Source organism: Notechis scutatus, chromosome 5 (genome assembly GCF_049901735.1).
Source record: "Notechis scutatus isolate UNSWTSFEM ecotype Mainland chromosome 5, rNotScu1.2, whole genome shotgun sequence".
Taxonomy (NCBI): domain Eukaryota; kingdom Metazoa; phylum Chordata; class Lepidosauria; order Squamata; family Elapidae; genus Notechis; species Notechis scutatus.
The window spans coordinates 73,012,602-73,030,806 of record NC_142013.1 but is presented as its reverse complement, the minus strand read 5'-3'; the positions used below and the strand labels follow the sequence as shown (position 1 = coordinate 73,030,806).

Below are 18,205 nucleotides of genomic sequence, written 5' to 3'. Positions count from 1 at the left end.
TGCAAAGAGGCTACCTGATATAAGCAGGTCAATGTTAAAAACAAACAAACCAGACAGCTGAACATCTGATCAAATTTGTTGTGAAATATTAGTGATCAAAACTCTAAAATCAGACAGCTATTTTATTTTACTGTCTTGGAAAAATTCTTTTTTTATAAATATATTTTACAAAGCATTTCTTACAAAAGAATATTCTGAAGTCAAAACAGACAATATGGTACATTTTAGAAGGGAGACATATAGATGAAGCTACTTTCATGTGAGGATACATTGTTGATGGCAGTTCCAAAATCCTCTTCTTGACAATCCCAGCATATGTCTGCAACTGGAGCACAAAACTGTTGACACTATTATTAAATATCTGGAATTTAGCATGGACCGATGAAGATTTCCAACTGTTGCAGTCTGAGGCAGGGATTATAGTACATGTCATTTTCTTTCTTCTTTTTAAAGAAGAAGCTCATGTATTTATGGGTGTCATGGCAAGTTTACATATCTGTCAGCCTCAGAGCCTCCTTACTTCACCACTAATTAAATTTTACTGTTGTGAAATTTTTTTTGTTTTTAAACCATAACTTAAATAACTTTAGCAGAAATAATTGGCTTAGCATGGTTATTAGTGGTTACTTTTATGCATTCACAATATAGGAAGAGTATGCTCATTTCAACTATGTATGGGATAAATTGAGTCTACAAACAGAAAACACACCTTTGAAAAGAACTTTAAAGAACAACCTGCTACTAGAAATGAAGTGAAATGAAGCCCTACATCAGGGGTCTCCAACCTTGGCAACTTTAAGCCTGGCGGACTTCAACTCCCAGAATTCCCCAGCCAGCAAAGCTGGCTGGGGAATTCTGGGAGTTGAAGTCCGCCAGGCTTAAAGTTGCCAAGGTTGGAGACCCCTGCCCTACATGACACAGGATCTGCAGGACTAGCTCTCACTAAGGACATCTACCTCTCTTACCAATTCAGATGAGGTGGGAGTGTTCCTAGTCCCTTCCCTTTAACATTGCTATCACTGGGAGCTAGAAAGTGTGCCTTTACCGTGGCAGCTCCTGCCCTATAGATACTGTTCCCCTGAAGTTCAGCAGGCTTTTTCCTCCTAACCTTCCAAAAAGCACCAAAGCCCTGCCATTTCCTTCAAGTGAGAGGATTTTATGAGGGACTGTATGTTGAAAGTTTTAACTTTGTTGCCAGTTTTTTTAAAATGTTTATGATTTTAATATATGTTTGCATATTTTGTATTATGTTGTTTTAATTGTTGACTGGGAGCCCCCTAAGTTCAATATAAGATGGGAAATGTTTTAAATAAATACAATAAAATATGAATGAGGAATATAAGTTCCAATAATTTCCCCTGGTACATCTTTTAAGAAGTTGTATGAACAAATAAAAAGCATCTGTTTAATGAAAGAACACATTTTAGAACTTTTAAAAAGTTTCTACACTTTTAGGAACATTGTCACTTGAAAGAAATGCAAGTTGTTTCTTTTTTTAAAAAAATGCAAATCCTACAATAACTTTTTAATAAACAACTAGTTCATTGTCCTTCTTCCCATTTAATCTAGTTCATCACCCAAAATAAAAACAATCTCCATTCTGATTCCTCCCTACTCTGCTTTTTCTTTTTTCCCACTTAAAAGAAACTGCTATTGACCTTGTCTAAGGATAAAGATAGGTCTGGGAAACAGCTGGATTTTCCTTTTTGTACAATGGAGATCCAAATCATAAATCTCAGCTCTACGTTCCTACAGAAATAATCCCAGAAACCTCCAAAGTTTACCATCATTGACTGAACTTTTTCCCTTGTTCCAGCTGAAAACTAAACTCATGGTTCAATGCTTACCTGCTTGTTTTTTCTAATCTAGCCTAGATTCACTGTTTTGGGATGATCTTTGAGTTGAATAAATAAAGGTTCTACCCTAACTAAGGGTTTAGGTTTATCCTTATCGCCAACTGAGCTACTTTTATTTTATAAATAAAATTAATTAGATCCTTAGCCTAAATGTGTAAGTAATACTGCCTATGCAGAACACAACATGATTTACATATGTGTAATATTTTTATGTTCAAAATTCTTACATATACTGTATTACCTATAACAGAGATTAACAATTTTCTTCTGCACAGCCAGAGGCCGTTCCTTTGCCATTTCCTTCTCCTTCTTGCCAGTGCTGGCTGGGAGACTTGTTACTCTTCCCATGCTAAGAGAGCTGTGAAGGCATTGCCAAAAATAGCTACAGGAGGGTGTGGCAAATTTTTCTCTCCTTTTCTCAGGCCATAGGAACTTGGTTCTTTTTTTGTCTGCCACTAATGATAAAATTTTGTGTCAAAAATATTTTTGCTCAACGGCAAATAAATTCACACGTGCAAGGCTCTGCAAACTTATTAATCAACACCTCAATTGCAATATTGAATTGCTGTCATTAAGTGATGCAGTCATAAAGTGTGACATAACATGACTCACTTAGCAACGGCAATCTAGGCAATCCTGGTTGTTGTTTTACTCCAAGGTCATTAAGCGGGAAGCAGAGGGAGTCCCAGACAATGTGGGGAGGCCTGGAAGACCTGGGCAGTCCACATGCAAGTGGGTGTGGGTGTGAATGATGCAGTGTAGCATGAACTCAGGGAGACTGGGGCAAGAAGACACCGGATGCATGTGTGCAAGTGCAGGGAGACTAAGGAAAGGGTACTGGAGGGGCACGTGTGCAAGTGCAAAGAGGAAAGAAGGCATGCATGAGTGTAAGCAGGGGAAGAGGGGTGGGGTGCATGCATGTGTATCTGGATGTATGTGAGAAAGGAAGGCCAGGAAAGGAGGATGCTGGTGGATGCATGTGTGTGTAAATGCAGGGAGACCCAGGGGAGGATTGTAGGTATACGTGCAAGTGCAGGGAAGCCAGGGTACCATGGCATTGCTGGGTGCATGTTTGTAGGTGCGAACACAGGGAGGCCAGGGAAAGAAGGTACAGTGTACATGTTGCAAGTGCAAGGAGGCCAGGGAAACGGAGAGTTACTGGATGCATCTGTGTGCGTGTGCAAACATTAGGGTGTTGGGGAAAGAGGTCACAGGGTGTATATGTCCAAGTGCAGGGAGGCCAGGGAAGAAGGGCACTGGTGGGTGCATGTATATGTGCAAACTCAGGGAGACTGGGGAAAGTTATAGTTATTCAAGTATATTAGGTTCACATAGTTGGAATGAGCCATTTAGGTATGGAGTTAAAATTATTGAGTTCAGAAAATTAGGAAATCCAGTTTCAAGCCTTCCTGATATATATCTATTCAAACACACTCAAAACAAAGAGGAGCTTGCCACTGTTCTAGATAAATGACTCCACTTTTAGACTATGCTTATTATTTTTTGCTAACACTCAAATGAAATGCATGTTCCTGCAGCTTAAGACCATGATTTTGTAACTTGTACTCTGCAGTTCAGAGATCAAATCATATCCTTCTTCCATGTAATAGTCCTTTACATACTTTACACCCATGCTACATTACTGACTCATTAAGTGTGTAACCAAGTTCTATTCCAAGATTTCTTTCAGATTTACGATCTGACCAGGAATCCATAATCCATACTCTTGCAATTAATCTGTGTTTCTTAAGCCCTTCCAGGCTCACTTTTTGTGGAGAAAGAGGATCTATTATCTTTATTCTTTTAATAATGTTCTTTACTTTTACATTTGTAAGCTGCCCAGAGTCTTGGTGGATTTGGATGTCTTATAAATTACAAAGTGAATTTAAATCTGCATTTGTTTCTACTAATTTTTCATCCTGTATTTTCAATGCACCCTTCAGCTTCTCATGATCATATTGAATTTTGTTTTTGTAGTATTTAGTATTCTATCTTGTATCATCTGCAAATCTGGTAAGATTATCCCCATCTCTTTATCCAAATTCTTAATAAAAATGTCACTTATATATTGACTTATATTGTCCTCTTTATTTTGTCATTAGATTTGTGATTTGCTGATAATACCTTTTAAAACAACACCTCCTTATCCATCTTGGTGTCTTCTTCCTATTAGTTTGTTATATTGCAGAATTTTGCTTACTTATTGCTCAGAGTTTATTGGAAATAAATAATTCCTTGAAATCCATTGTATATATTTGACTATATTCAGTGTGACTAAACAATAATAATCTAACTGCGATTTACACACATTAATTGTATGCTTTGGGAGGTGAGGGTTTTTTTGAACACTCAAGTTTATGTTATCCATTATTTTTGTAAACTGTGTTTAATTAGGACAGAACATTAGTCATGCCATTACATCACCAAAGAGATGCAACCTGGCAACAAGAAATAATAACTTGATATAGGAAGAAAAACTTTCAAGTTACACAGGCATATTAAACTCTCAGGATAATGTTTAAACATAATTAAACAAATAAACCTGCGAGAAAGGTAGAAAGAGTGAAAAATGAAGTATCCATATTTAAAGCACACATCCAGGTAAACTGATAAACTATGTTTTTGAAAACTCTTATGATGGAGAAGGATGAACATCCCCTCACTCAACATGGGACAACAATATTCTCAGCAAGTACAGTATTTGAAGCATATGCTTCCCTGGGCTGAATTGCAACACCCATTCATCATGTTAACTGAGACTGCTGAATCAACACACATCTGGCAGGTTAAAGGTTCTCCATCCTGTTCTGGATCCATCTTAGATTGCAAAGATCATTGTGCATTTGTCTAATAGTTTCAAATACTAATATAGTTCCATATATGGTACCTTGAGAATTGCAAACCTGTCTTATAACTGAGACAAGATTGAGGATCTTTAATGGTCTCAGAGCTTGGTTGTTTTCTTGCAGACATTTCATTACCCAAGCTAGGTAACATCATCAGTGCAGTTTGAATAATGAAACCTTGGCAAGAAAACAACCATAGAACTTAGAGAGCTCAATGACCCCTTATTTCAACCCTGAGCTACAAATATTCTCCTTTATTGAGACAAGATTATCAACTCCTTTTCCCAGATGAGGATAATTACTTAAAGTCAGCAGAGTTCATAAACCAGGCCATTTTAATTTAAAGTCCTCAACACACACCGGCTCCACTATAGCTCCTAACTGAAAAGTTACCCGATTGTGGTGAGAGGGTCAATGATTAACCTAAGCTTTGAAGACAACGCTCCTACCTCGGCTTTCCACACTACGTAGGAAGAGGCGTGACTGCTGGGCAGATTCTGTCCCTTCCTCTGCTGAAGCCACTTTCTGGGGGAAAAGAAGATGCTGTTGGCCCCGCTGCCCCCATAGCCGCCGCTGAGAGCCGAGGCTGAGGGCGCGCGCGCCAAGAAAGGCAGCTCCCACGCCGTGAGCCTTTTGCCTCGAGGGCCCTCATAGTCAAAGTGGAAACTGCCCGAGGGCGACTTGTCCAGGGGCGTGCTGGGCACGGAGAGCGAGAAAGCGCTTTGCCCCCCGCCGGCCGGGCGTAGCAAAGCGCGCGAAGAAAAGGCCGCCAAATATTCGGCCGAAGGACCACCCGTCGTTTTGGCCCGCGCGGAGCGGGCTGAACTCTCCAGCTCTTCTCCGCCGGAGCGGCCGATGACGGCAGGGTCCAGGCTGCGGGTCTGGCGAAGTCCCCGCTTGGACAAGCTCTTGGAGCAGAGTGGAGGACTGCCGGCAGCCGCCGGCGAAGAGGAGCAAGAGAAGACGCTGTTGAGGAGGCTGTGCGCGGACATCCTGAGGGCAGCGGGTCGAGAGCCGCTCGATCTCTCCTTCCTTCGCGCCGCCGCTGCCAGCTGCTGCCTCGAACGCTGGCGCTGGCCGGAGGACGCCGCTCGAGTTTTACTCCAGCCGTCCCGCGAACCAGCGCCTAGGTCCACCCCTCGGAGGCACTGCGCTCCCTTGCTCGGCTCTGGCAATGGCTGTACCTCAGCCCGTTCTCTTGCCGCAGGCCTCCTCTCCCGCGGGACGTGCGGCTCGGCTCTAGTTCATGGGCGGGTGGCCCCACGCGTGCCTTCCGGCATCCTCGCTTGCTATTGCTAAATCTTATTCCGTGACTACAGCCTAATTTGGCAGGAGAAGGCGAGTCTACCTCCTCCTCCGTGCCTTAGGCCCTCCCTCCAAGCTTGACCTTTCTGGAGTCCCCACGCTCCACCTTGGCGCGTTGTCCGCTCCGACTCAAATAGACGCCCTGGGGGCTGCGCAATCCTCAACAACCGCTTGCTTTAAGATCGCGCAATGGGCTGTGGGGTATTTTGTTATCAGGCCCATATCCCGCAGCTTTTGGATTCAGCAAGCTCTTTGAATTATTTCGGACCAAGGTTTGATTCGGAGCTGAATTTCATCACCAATTGTGTATGTTTTTATTGCCTCCCATCTTCCTGGCTGTTCTGATTTTCATTTTTTGGAAAACAGTATTTTGTAGGTATGAATAAACTACATGAATAATTGTTACCTACAGTGAAGACAGAGAAATAGATAGCATTTAAATGCTCTTTTTCCCCAATATTAATTAATTTTTATTCATTATTTATTACAGTTACTGAGTCTTGAACTTGCTTCTTTTCACCAATACTTGATTTCTAAAGTTGGGGAGGCAGAGAACTTGCTTAAAAAGTCAGCTTGCAAGATCTTCCATCCTTCTCAGAAATACCTGTCAAAAAGCATTTACCTTCTTCTTTACATCTGATAAATACTGTGCAGGTGCTTAGAAGTTTTTGTTTGCTTCAGATGTTCCCAAGATGTTCTTGGGAGAAAAAAAGAGTCTTATCTCTAAGAAGACAGATCACAAACAAGGAAGCCAAACAAGGTAATAAATTAGTATCCATGCCATGATATTTTAGGATTGGCTAATGACTTTTCAGTGTTTTAAAAGACCACACAGAGAACTAACTGCCTTTGTGCGAAAAAAATATGTAAAGTTTAACTGTAGAAAGCAAATCCATATATTAAACCACTGAGAAATGCATACACTGTGCTATGCATGTTTCTTAGTACAAAACCCTCCCAATGTTTGTTTCTGCAGAGCAGATCAAACAGTCATTGCTAAATAAAAGATTTACCTGTTGACCTTCTGTACTTACTGGATGCAGAATTGTTATTCCTCAACAATTGGTTCAGCAGTAGAATCGGAAACTGTAGTTTGGAAAATGGGATCTGGCTTCATTCAACAACTTCAGTCTTATCACCTTTCTTGCCCTTGCTGACCTCTACTCCAAGCCCAGCCTGTGAAGATAATTGTGTAAAGAAGATATCTGACTTGACAGAGATCTAGAGACTCTATACCTTTTACAAATCATGAGAATTAGTAAGAGGAACTCATGAGAGCCAATAAGGTCCAGTTCACATGGTCTGGTGGCTTCAGATTTTCCAGGAAGAGCTCAGCTCAATATATATAATAACTTATGGATCTTATATTAAAAAAAACAGCTTGTAAATAGAATGGATGGATACATTAAGATCTAACTGGGCAGTTTCCTAGTAAGACAACTTTTTATATTGGCAAAAAAAAAGTATATTAAAGGAGTTTCAGCAAGAGGAATATTTGGGGGGGTGTTATAATTTGTGGGCAGAAAAAGCATGCAAAAATGGTCTCATACAAGGAGTCTGCAAAAAAAACCCAACCCCTAATGATAAATTAAAGAAACAAGTGGTTGAAATGAATAAATATTGCTGGGCAGCACCTACATCAGTGCCACTGAGATGGGTGTACAGCAATGGTGGGATTCAATTTTTTTTACTATCGGTTCTGTGGGCATGGCATGGCTTGGTGGGCATGGCAGGGGAAGGATATTGCAAAATCTCCATTCCGTCCCCACTCCTGGGGGGAGGTTACTGCCGGTTCTCAAAATTTCCGCTATCGGTTCTCCAGAACTGGTCAGAACCTGCTGAATACCACTGGTGTACAGTATCCTTAATTACCTACTGATCTAGATGATACAATAACATATTACCCTCTACCTATGTGTGATGCTTGTCTCCTACGATACTACTGTTTTTGCAGAAATACCTAATTATGGTTGGTATAATTTGGAATCCCATGTATCAGGTTTGGGTACTGATGTTAGATTTGAACTCCATACTCCATGGACATCTTGGGACCTGCATAATATGATTCTGCAATTCCCTACAATTAAGTTTACTGAACTATGATACACAATGAAGCTTCTTGGATGAGAAACAAAGCATTTTCTTCTTCTTCCTTTGAGATTTAGTGTCAAAAAGCCATACCAGAAGGAGGAGAGTACAGTCTATCTAGTACAAAATAATTGACACTTCAGTGCTATTATTTCAGCAAATGTTAATCACCCATATTTCCTCCTTTGAATTCTCCAGCCATTCAACCCTAACTCTTGCTGAATGTTTTTCCAATCATGATTATTTATCACCTTATAAATAACTCAAGGCAGCAAACATGACTAATGCATCTTCTGCCACCTCTTTCCCCCACAACAATAACCCTGTAAGATGAGTTGGGCTGAGAAAGTATGACTGCCTCAAAGTCACTTTCATGCCTTAGAATAGCACTGGAATTCATAGTCTCCTCATTTCTAATTTCTAGAGGTGCTTTAACCACTAGACCAAACTGGCTCTCTGAGTACCTTCTTTAAACTGCAGCTAAACTTTTCCTTTGTCCCGTTTTTCAGGAAATTCCTACTGCAAATGCTAATTTTCAATTTTATACTAGCAGGTCTTCTTACCATATCCCTGGCCCAGTTTCAGGATATTCAGTATGTACTCTTTTTCAGTGTGCTCTGCCTTCCTCCATCTCTGTTCAAGTTGCCACTGAGACCTGAACTTGCCTTTTAGCCTCTGGTTTCTCTATTAATATTTATATTGATCATTATTATTGTTTTGGCTTTGCATGTAACTGTGGAGCCAACTTGGTGAAACTGTGAGTTTCTCACATACTCAGGATCCTCAATTCCAAATGCTGGCTTTGTTTCCCCTTTATTCCATGCTAGTCTTCTGCCCTCTGGTGTTGCTGCATTATATTAAAAAGCCATTCTCATTAGCCTGATCAGCAGTGAGTTTGCTATTTCTTGTGTTAAACATGCTGCATTCCAAAGCTCCTTGATTCTTCCATTATCTTCTATGTTGTTTGTTCAGAAAATAGACCTAGCATCTAAAGACTGGATTCAGGTGCTTTCTTGACACACACACACACCCATGGGGCTTTTCAATTTCCAAATGGTCATATAACACCATCTTGAAAGCCTACCAAACTAATTGTGTTTAATGTAACAAATCTTGAAAGGCTAACAGACTAATTATGCTTGGAGAGATAATCTTGGAGAAACTATGTGATATCAGTTAGAAAATTATCATTTAAGGTTAAGATAAGAAGACATTAAACTAGTCCCTCTTTTGAGTATAAGAGGGAGGGAGGGAAGGAGGAAGAATCTTGTTGGACTTAAAGAGTCTGTTACTCTACTCCGCCATCCTAGCTGAGGGAGTCTGATAGTTAAAGTCCACACATCTTAAAATTGCCAAGGTTGGGAAACATTCTCATAGCCTATATCAATAAAGTAGAGTTCCAGTCATTCTTGTGGAATCTTGTGCTTTTTTTCCTCCACTGGATTCAAAACTGTCTACTCTTGTCAAAGTTCTCTTCTGTTAGGCATTCCATCACAACATAAAAGCCTTTATGGACTCCCCTGATAACCCTCCATTTTATGGGGGAAAAACTTTGAAATGCTATCTGCCCAAGGCTATGACTTTGTTTCTATTTACATGTTTAAAAGATTGAAATTGTCCCTGGAGGAAAGTCAACATTGGTACTATGGCTAAGACATTAAAGGAATGGTCCCTCATTTGAGAATACATTCCAGTCTAATGTTCTTCCCTGTTCTAATGTCATGATAGCCTCCTAACAAAACCACTGGATTGAATCTGCATGTTCATTTGGGCACCCTGTGGATGTGGAAAGCCATATTTTACCACCAACCATCAGCCGATTAGTTTTGACTGATAATTAATATCTCTCTTATTATCCATAGTTAAGCAGAATGTTAATATCTGTATGCACCAGCATGCTTGTTTCTAGTACTAAATCCACCCTTGGGCTCAGCAAAGCCAGTGACTGTTCATGCAGGTCCACCAGCAGAAATGTCTCCAACCAAATTTAACCTTCCAGATTACTACCTTCCCACTCCTTTACCTGCATTTATAGGCAAACAACTATCCCAGGTGGTATAGAAGGACTGCCTGTTCAGAGTCAATAGCAAACCAAAGCAACATCTTCTCAAAACATGGCCATCACAATATTTTATCCCTACCTCTTATCAAACAGCTCAGGTTGACGATGATCCCTGTGTTAACATTTAAAAATTTACTTCAAAGGCATTGAAGTAGCAGAAATGTTGGAACAAATAAAAGCTTTTTTCCATTATCTCTAAATAAACACATACTGTAGGAAGAAACCAAGGTAATAAATAAATGTGCATGTCTGAATATTCTATGATAGGCAATGAGCAATCACATTTCAAAAGACCATATAAGGAACAAAATGTTTGGGTGGGCAACAAATTAAAGTTTAATCATATATGGAAAAACGTACAAAGCACACAACAATTAAAAATAAACACATTGTGCTATGTATATTTGTAACTATTGTAACCAACAATAGTTATATTTGCACCTATGGGATAAATCCAAAATTGTTATTGAATAAACTTTTCTCTTTGTCTGTTGTCCTCCTCTACTCATTGTCTATAGAATTGTTATTCTACATACTGCCATTGAAAAACAATTCTTGAACCTAGCCTTAGTAAGCTATAGTTAAAAATAATAATGATCCATTTGGAACATCTCCTATACTTATTCTAATGTAAAAATAAAATAGCTTGAAATCCTTAACTCAATAATGCATGTCCTTTGTTTTATAAGGGAAAATCTATTTACACTGGCTATATATAACCAAATATTATTTCAAGATATGATTAGGTATATTCATAGCAACATATGAGCCAAATCAACTCCCTTAGCAAATTCTCTTCCTATTTTGGGCTACATATATAAATAATGAAGCAAGAATTCTTCTGCTTAGGCTGTGTTAATACTTTTGAATTCATGGATTTAATCAAATGTAAAACTTATCTTTTCTCTCCCATTGTACTGAAATTACGAGCAATTCCTATATAAACCTTGAATGAATATAGATCCATATCAAGTGGAAAAGGATGAGCCACACATATGAACTCCATGATAAAGATTTATATGTGTTCTAGTTTTTTCTCTTGAACTCTGAGAAGATTCTCACTGCAGAGAAAACATTTTTTAATTTTTACATGTATCCCCAGCACAGACATTTCCAATTTAGTGGTATATAGACAAATTATACACCTCTTCAAACATCCTCAGCAGAGTTTTTCTAAGCCAGCTGAGAATGATGGTGATGGTAGTCCTGCTTTAGAGGATTCCCAAAATGAAAACCAATCAAGGATTTCTGTACAAGATTTTGGTTCAGCAGCTACAAGCTTGTAGTATGTCTCCCCACACCCTGTGATTAAGTCATAGGCAGACAAAAGGATGCTTTGACAGCCATCCAAAACAAATACAACCCCCCCAAACACATCCTAGATCTGACCAACCACTGCCTATCCAATAAATACTTCACCTACAACAGACAAAAATACAAACAAATAGAAGGAGCACCCATGGGATCCCCCCTCTCAGCGGTGATCGCAAACCTCTACGTGGAACACTTTGAAACACAGGCTCTAGAAAAATATGATCACAAACCCAAACTCTGGCTCAGATACGTAGATGACACCTTCATAATCTGGCCACACGGGAAAGAAACACTGAACAACTTCCTCACACACCTCAACAGCCTATACCCCAAAATACAATTCACCATGGAAACAGAAGCTAACAATCAACTTCCCTTCCTAGATGTCTTAGTATACAAAAAATCCAGTGGCTCCCTAGGACACACCATCTACCAGAAGAAAACACATACAAACCGCTATCTACACGCACTCTCACACCACCACCCAGCACAGATCAATTCCGTAGCTGAGACACTCATCTCCAGAACAAAATGCTTAGCCAACGAACAACACCTAAAAACCGAACTACACACTCTCACTAATGTACTAACAGCCAATGGATTCCAAAGAAAGATTACCCACCTAATCCAAAAAGAAACCCCAACCAAAATCCAAGACAGAGAACAAGAGAACGGCAAAGCCCTCCTCCCATATATAAAAGGCACTACAGACAAAATCAGCAAGATCCTCCAAAAACACAACATTAAAACAGCATTCTGCACAAACAGAAAAATATCCACCATCCTAAGAAACCCTAAAGACAAAATCGAGTTAGAAAACCAAGGAGTATACGAAATCCCTTGCACCGCCTGCCCCACCACATACATCGGACAAACTAACAGAAGAATAAGTGCACGCATTGAAGAACACAAGAACTCAATCAAAGAAGAAGAACCAACCTCTTCCCTGGTCCAACACCTCAAAGCCACAGGACATTGACTTTAAAAAGACCAGAACTATCGCCAAAACTGAATACTTCAACAAAAGAATAATCAGAGAAGCCATAGAGATAGAAAAACGCCCACACAGCATGAATAAAAGAGATGATACCTCCCACCTACCAGCCATTTGGAAACCCGCCCTCATGAACAGACGAGTACCTAACATGAAGAATGACACCAGACCCACACCCACGAGGGCCACACAAGATGCTACCACCACACTTCCATGTAGAAAGCAGACTCACACCCACACAGAAGATGAGACACGACCACGGACCAGAAGCCGCACTGCAGCTGCATCACTACCCGCTTCAAACCCCTCCGACCCATACATGAAGCGAACTGACGCCCACCATGAAGATGTGGCATGACCACGAACGCGAAGCCAAACAGCAGGATCACAGCTCACCAGCTCAAATCCCCCAGCAACTAAGACTAACCTGAGCACAACCAAGCCCCCACCTGAACAGAACGCCTCCAGCCAATCAGAACACGGCCAACCCCCCAACCAATCAGAACACAGCCAAGCCCCCACCCAATCAAGTCACACCCCACTAGCAGTTAAAAGGAAGAAGCAGCTGCAAGCTCACATCACTCTGAGAAGCACAGAGCCGAAGACACAAGCCTGAAGATGATGAATGAGACTTCATCGAAACGTTGCCTAGATACCTCCAATCTTACGTGGGAGAAAACCCGAATAACCAAAGATCCACATTATATATATATATATATATATATATATATATATATATATATATATATATATATATATATATATATATATATATATATATGCTTTTAAACAAGTATGCTTAATTAGGCTTTGCTTGGAAGGAAAGCAATCCTGCTAATATCCTGCTTAAAACAATAGCTTCTCTTGTCCACTATTTGTTCCAGAAATGCAGTTCATAATAGTATTTCATGAAAAAACAGCAGTAATACGATAGTCTTTGAAAGATACTATCAAAAGGTTTAATAGGAAACCAGCTCAAAGCCAACCATGGAGCAGTTATCTGGAGAATGAAAAGAGTAACCAACACAAAATACTTGAAAGGTTATAAATATATTGAATGTAAATGCAATGATTCCTTTCAGATTTCATTCCAAAGATATACAAACATCAGAGTGATGACTGGAAAACTGATAGCAACGAGAACAAACTACCAGAAAAGGAGAGATTCCCCAAATGTTGGCAAATCTTGAAAGAGCTGCTGAATGCTTATTTTCTGGGGGAAAAGTAACAATTCTTAGGGAGGGACTTATTAGTGTAGACTGTGTGTGCATGTGTGCATTTATCCTCTCTCTCTCTCCCTCTCCCTCCCTCCCTCCCTCTCCTCCTCCAATATGTAATTACTTGGAAGGTCTTGTGAAGAAATACAAAACAATGACAGGTATTTTTTCAGCTTTTTATAGAAATACAGAGCACTGAGGAAATTTTTAAGAACAGCTTTAGGTGTCAGCAAGTTCAACAGAAGCCGGTAGACATTTGCTAAGAAGATAAATGCTGCTATATGGTAGTGGTAAAGGCAAACCAACATACAGCAGCAATGATGTTGCAATCACGCAATGCTGCCCAAGCTTAAAAACTGCATGTCGCACAGTTGTCATTACGTTTAGATAGTATAGTAGGAAGCATTCTAGATGTGATTCTGAAACCTGGCCTTGGGCAAGCAGAACTGATCTAGTTCTGTCTGGACAGCTAAACTATAATGTGCAACACTAATATGGGCTTTGTGGTGGATGAGTGCGTGGCAGGGGTATAAGAGGAGAGAGTTGCAGTTATCTGTCAGAATTTGGACAACAGACTTACCAGGGATATTAGGGTTCACATAAACATAAACTAACCAAATAGTTGAGGCTGTATGAAACACTAACACCTTCTCCCCAAAGCCCAAACTCATAATTAAAAATAACCAAGCTTTGTTTGTATAAATGCAGCCACTGAGACTATCAGCAAGTTGATTAAGCGTGTTGTATTAATACAGTCTTATTGTGTGTCTCAAGGAGGGTTTGTAGCTCATATTGGCTGAGAGAAACAGGGTTCTTGTTGATGTGTATGTATGGTGGCAAAGATAGTTTTGGATTCTCTTAGAGAATTTAATGATACTGTAGTTGCATACAAGAATTCAATCTCTGCTGAAGTTATCTACTGAAATTGAACTTAGATATTCATATGACAAACATGTTTCAGGATATCATGTATGAAATGTATTTCAGCATATTTATATAGTGGCTTACAAAAAGACAAAAGAAAATCTGAGTAGCAACATGATGAATTGTAAAGAATTTAAACAAAAGTATTGATATTCCACAGAAACTTTATTGGCTGCCAAATCATTCTCTGTTGTATTTTAGTTTCTGTGAGTTGTGAAAGAGCAATGAGAGCAAATTGGCAATTTTCCAGCAAGGCGTTTTCCAAGTACCTCTAAACATGGTAACATGTTATAATGGGGAAAATAGGTTATAAAAGTGTACTGTATAGAAACAGGATTTTAGAAACAGGATACCGAAATCTGTTGAGAGGGAGGAAAGAGAAGAAAGTTATAGGACCCAGGAGCCTGGGGTGGAGGGATAAGGAAGAGTTCCAACCTCTGGGCAAATGAATAATCAACGAGTTTTGCAGGACTATAATTTAAAGCAGGGGTGTTAAACTCACATCGTCACAGCATCATTATTATGTGATATATCGGGACTTTCCCCCCCTTCGCTAAACCAAGCATGTGCATGGGCATAGCCAGCATGTGACAGATCCAGCCCGCAGGCTGCAAGTTTGACAACCCTGGTTTAAAGGAAAATATCAAAATTGCTATTGTTTCAAATAAATCAGAACAGAGCAAATATTAGAGTCAGTTCTCCAAATCAATTTATTGATCATGAAATCAAACCAGTAGATCAGAATGTTCCAGATCCATTTTTTGTTCTTTTGATGCAAAAAACAAATAGGCTGATGTACTTACAGCTTGCTAATTCATCACAAGAAATACACTGATGATCCACCAAATCAGAAACTAGTTAGTAGCATCTCCCTGATAAATCCCACTACCAGCTACAACTTAAGGCTGAAGGTTAGGAGGGAAGAAAAATATTGTCAAGGAAGATTGGGTAGACAAAATATATAAGGGTATAAATATATTTGACCATCACTTGTGCAAACCCATCTTTCACTAAAGTTCACTAAGGGATCTCACTACAGGTCCCTATAGGAAGCACTGCCTGCTCCATTACTTGAACCTTGCACCAATGGTGGGATTCAAATTTTTTTACTACTAGATCTGTGGGCATGGCTTGGTGGGCGTGGCACATACTGTAAAATCTCCAGTCAGAGGTGGTATTTGCCAGTTCTCTGAACTACTCAAAATTTCCGCTACCAGTTCTCCAGAACTGGTCAGAACCTGCTGAATACCATCTCTGCTTGGGTCATTGAAAACCAGAAAGCAACATCAATTATTGCATCCAACAACTTGGACTTTTATGGTAGATGAAACATTGATTGCAATGATATTCTGATTTTTTTTGCCTTATTCTTATTTCTTGTAACATTAACATAATACATAAAATTAACATAATACATAAAATTTAACACAATACATAAAATTTAACACCTATTTACATGTTTCATCTAATCACACATAATGTGCATTCTGAAATATCATTTTAAAATGTTTTTATTAGCATAAAGAAATCAAAACCATGCTGTAATACTGCAATTCTACAATAATTAACAGGCGTTGTATGCTTTTTGGAAAAATTCCAGATATGTCTGTTATTACGGATCTAGCAAAACAGAGATTTGTTTTCACAGATGTACTTTTCAGCATCCCAGTTTGACATTCATTGTTGTGGGAAGGGGGAAATTAACAAACACTGAAAAAAAGTGTCTGATCTAAAATAACTTGTAGTACAGCAATCCCTGCAGTGTATATTTGGCAACATATAACAGATGAAGTGATGTTAGTTAAAATATGTAATAATAGTAGTTAATATTATTATTATGCTGACTATAAAAAGAGACAGGATCAACAATAAGACATACTGCAAGTTTCCTGGCTCAATTTCTTACTGGAGAAGTCAGAATTTCTATTCTTTTAATGTATTTCACATACCGTATTTGCCGGCGTATAAGACGACCCGGCGTATAAGACGACCCCCACCACCACCGGAAACGCCTCCAGAAATCCCGGGGCTGCAGCGGCAGGGCAGAGTGCCAGGGGCCGTGGAAAGAGCAGGAAGGCTGCAGCCTCGGGCAGAGCGAGGCGAGCGGGATGAAGCGGAAGCGACGCAGGGGATCCGGGAAGCCAGAGGCGCCTTCGCTGCGTCCAACAAGCATCCGAAAGCCGGCAGTGGATATACCGGCGTATAAGACGACCCCCCCACTTGGAGGCATGTTTTTCGGGGCAAAAAAGTCGTCTTATACGCCGGCAAATACGGTACATTGGATATATCTTACTGTATATTTAGTAATCTTTTGCATATAAACAGTGATTGTTGGGTTGTCCAGAATTCTTGATGTGTTAATATTTTATTTTGTTGGATCTCACTGAGGCAAATAATATATATTTTTATAAAACCATACTTTCCTCTGGAAGGAAACTTAAACTTATCTGACATTCATAGGCAGGCTATAAAAATGTACATAATACTGCACTGAAAGATCAATATAGTAAATCCTCATGAACATAGGTGAAGGCATAATTGTAAAGCTACTGTGCTCAATTTTCATCTCAGATTATACATTTTCAGTTTTATGAATTTCAGGAATACCTAATTATAGATGACAAAGGTTACATTTTTCATGCTTTACAAGACAGCTAAAGACTTAGTGGCTGTGTACAAGCTCTAATTGTTGAGTCTATGTATGCTGTGTAAATGTAAGCTGTATGACAATCCATTTCTGTTTAATGTGTTGAATATTAAATGATGATGGTAATGATGATTTTTATTGGTAGGCCTCTTGCGTGCACTAAGCAGGAGCAGAGAAAACTGGTACCCTATCATACCATGTCCCCAACTTTCCTCTAACACGCCAGTTGGCTTGTCCAGGAAGAACATCAGCAAGTTCTTTGTGCATTTAAGTCAAAAAATATTTGCAACCTCCCTCAAATTTCTCACAGCTCATAGTTTTGTGACACCTTCAGCTTTTAGAATCCCTGAATTATGCTAAACTAAGCAATGTCATTATTCATATCGAAAAGTAGGATGTTTCATTTGCTTTTTAATTGTTATTGTTTTATTTGATACTAGACAACCTGTGACAACCCAACCTTGTTGGGTCAATATTTGCCAATCTTTATTTATCTACAGAGATAAACAGAATAAACATAGGTACGTAAAAAAGCAGCAGGAGCAGGACTGACTTCCAATTTCCAATTGGCTTCCCCATTGACTTTGCTTGTAAGAAGCCTGCAGGGAGCACTGAACATCATGATCATATGACCACAGCTGACCCTGGCAGTGCTGCAGTGGCCACAACTTTGAAAATACAATTGGTCTGAAGATCTTTGAAATTTCAATTTCATGGGTCTCAGATTTTGTATCTATTCCTTAAATTATTGGATTTGAGGTACCTTGGTTTAAAAATTGTTGTGCTTGCAGCAACATTTCAACTAATTGAAGGTTACAAACAGACAAACACTGAGAGTTTTAGTAATATATAAATTTATTTTTTCGTCAACATAACTCTAATGAAATAATATAGAGTCTTAATAGGTGGAATTACACAAAACCATGTGTTATTTTAAGTAGTTCCAAAGCCT

The 18,205-nt window shown here is 39.4% G+C and overlaps 1 protein-coding gene across 2 annotated transcripts in view; it reads right to left on the bottom strand.

Annotated features, from left to right (window-relative positions):
- ARHGAP6 (Rho GTPase activating protein 6) overlaps positions 1-7,026 on the bottom strand; it is a 253,848-nt gene extending 246,822 nt beyond the window's left edge. For both annotated transcript variants that reach the window (XM_087967042.1, XM_087967043.1), the window contains exon 1: positions 5,152-7,026. In XM_087967042.1, the coding sequence (XP_087823168.1) occupies positions 5,152-5,694 (543 nt within the window). In that variant the 5' untranslated portion in view covers positions 5,695-7,026. The remainder of the gene's footprint in view (positions 1-5,151) is intronic.
- Between the last annotated feature and the right edge of the window lie 11,179 nt (positions 7,027-18,205).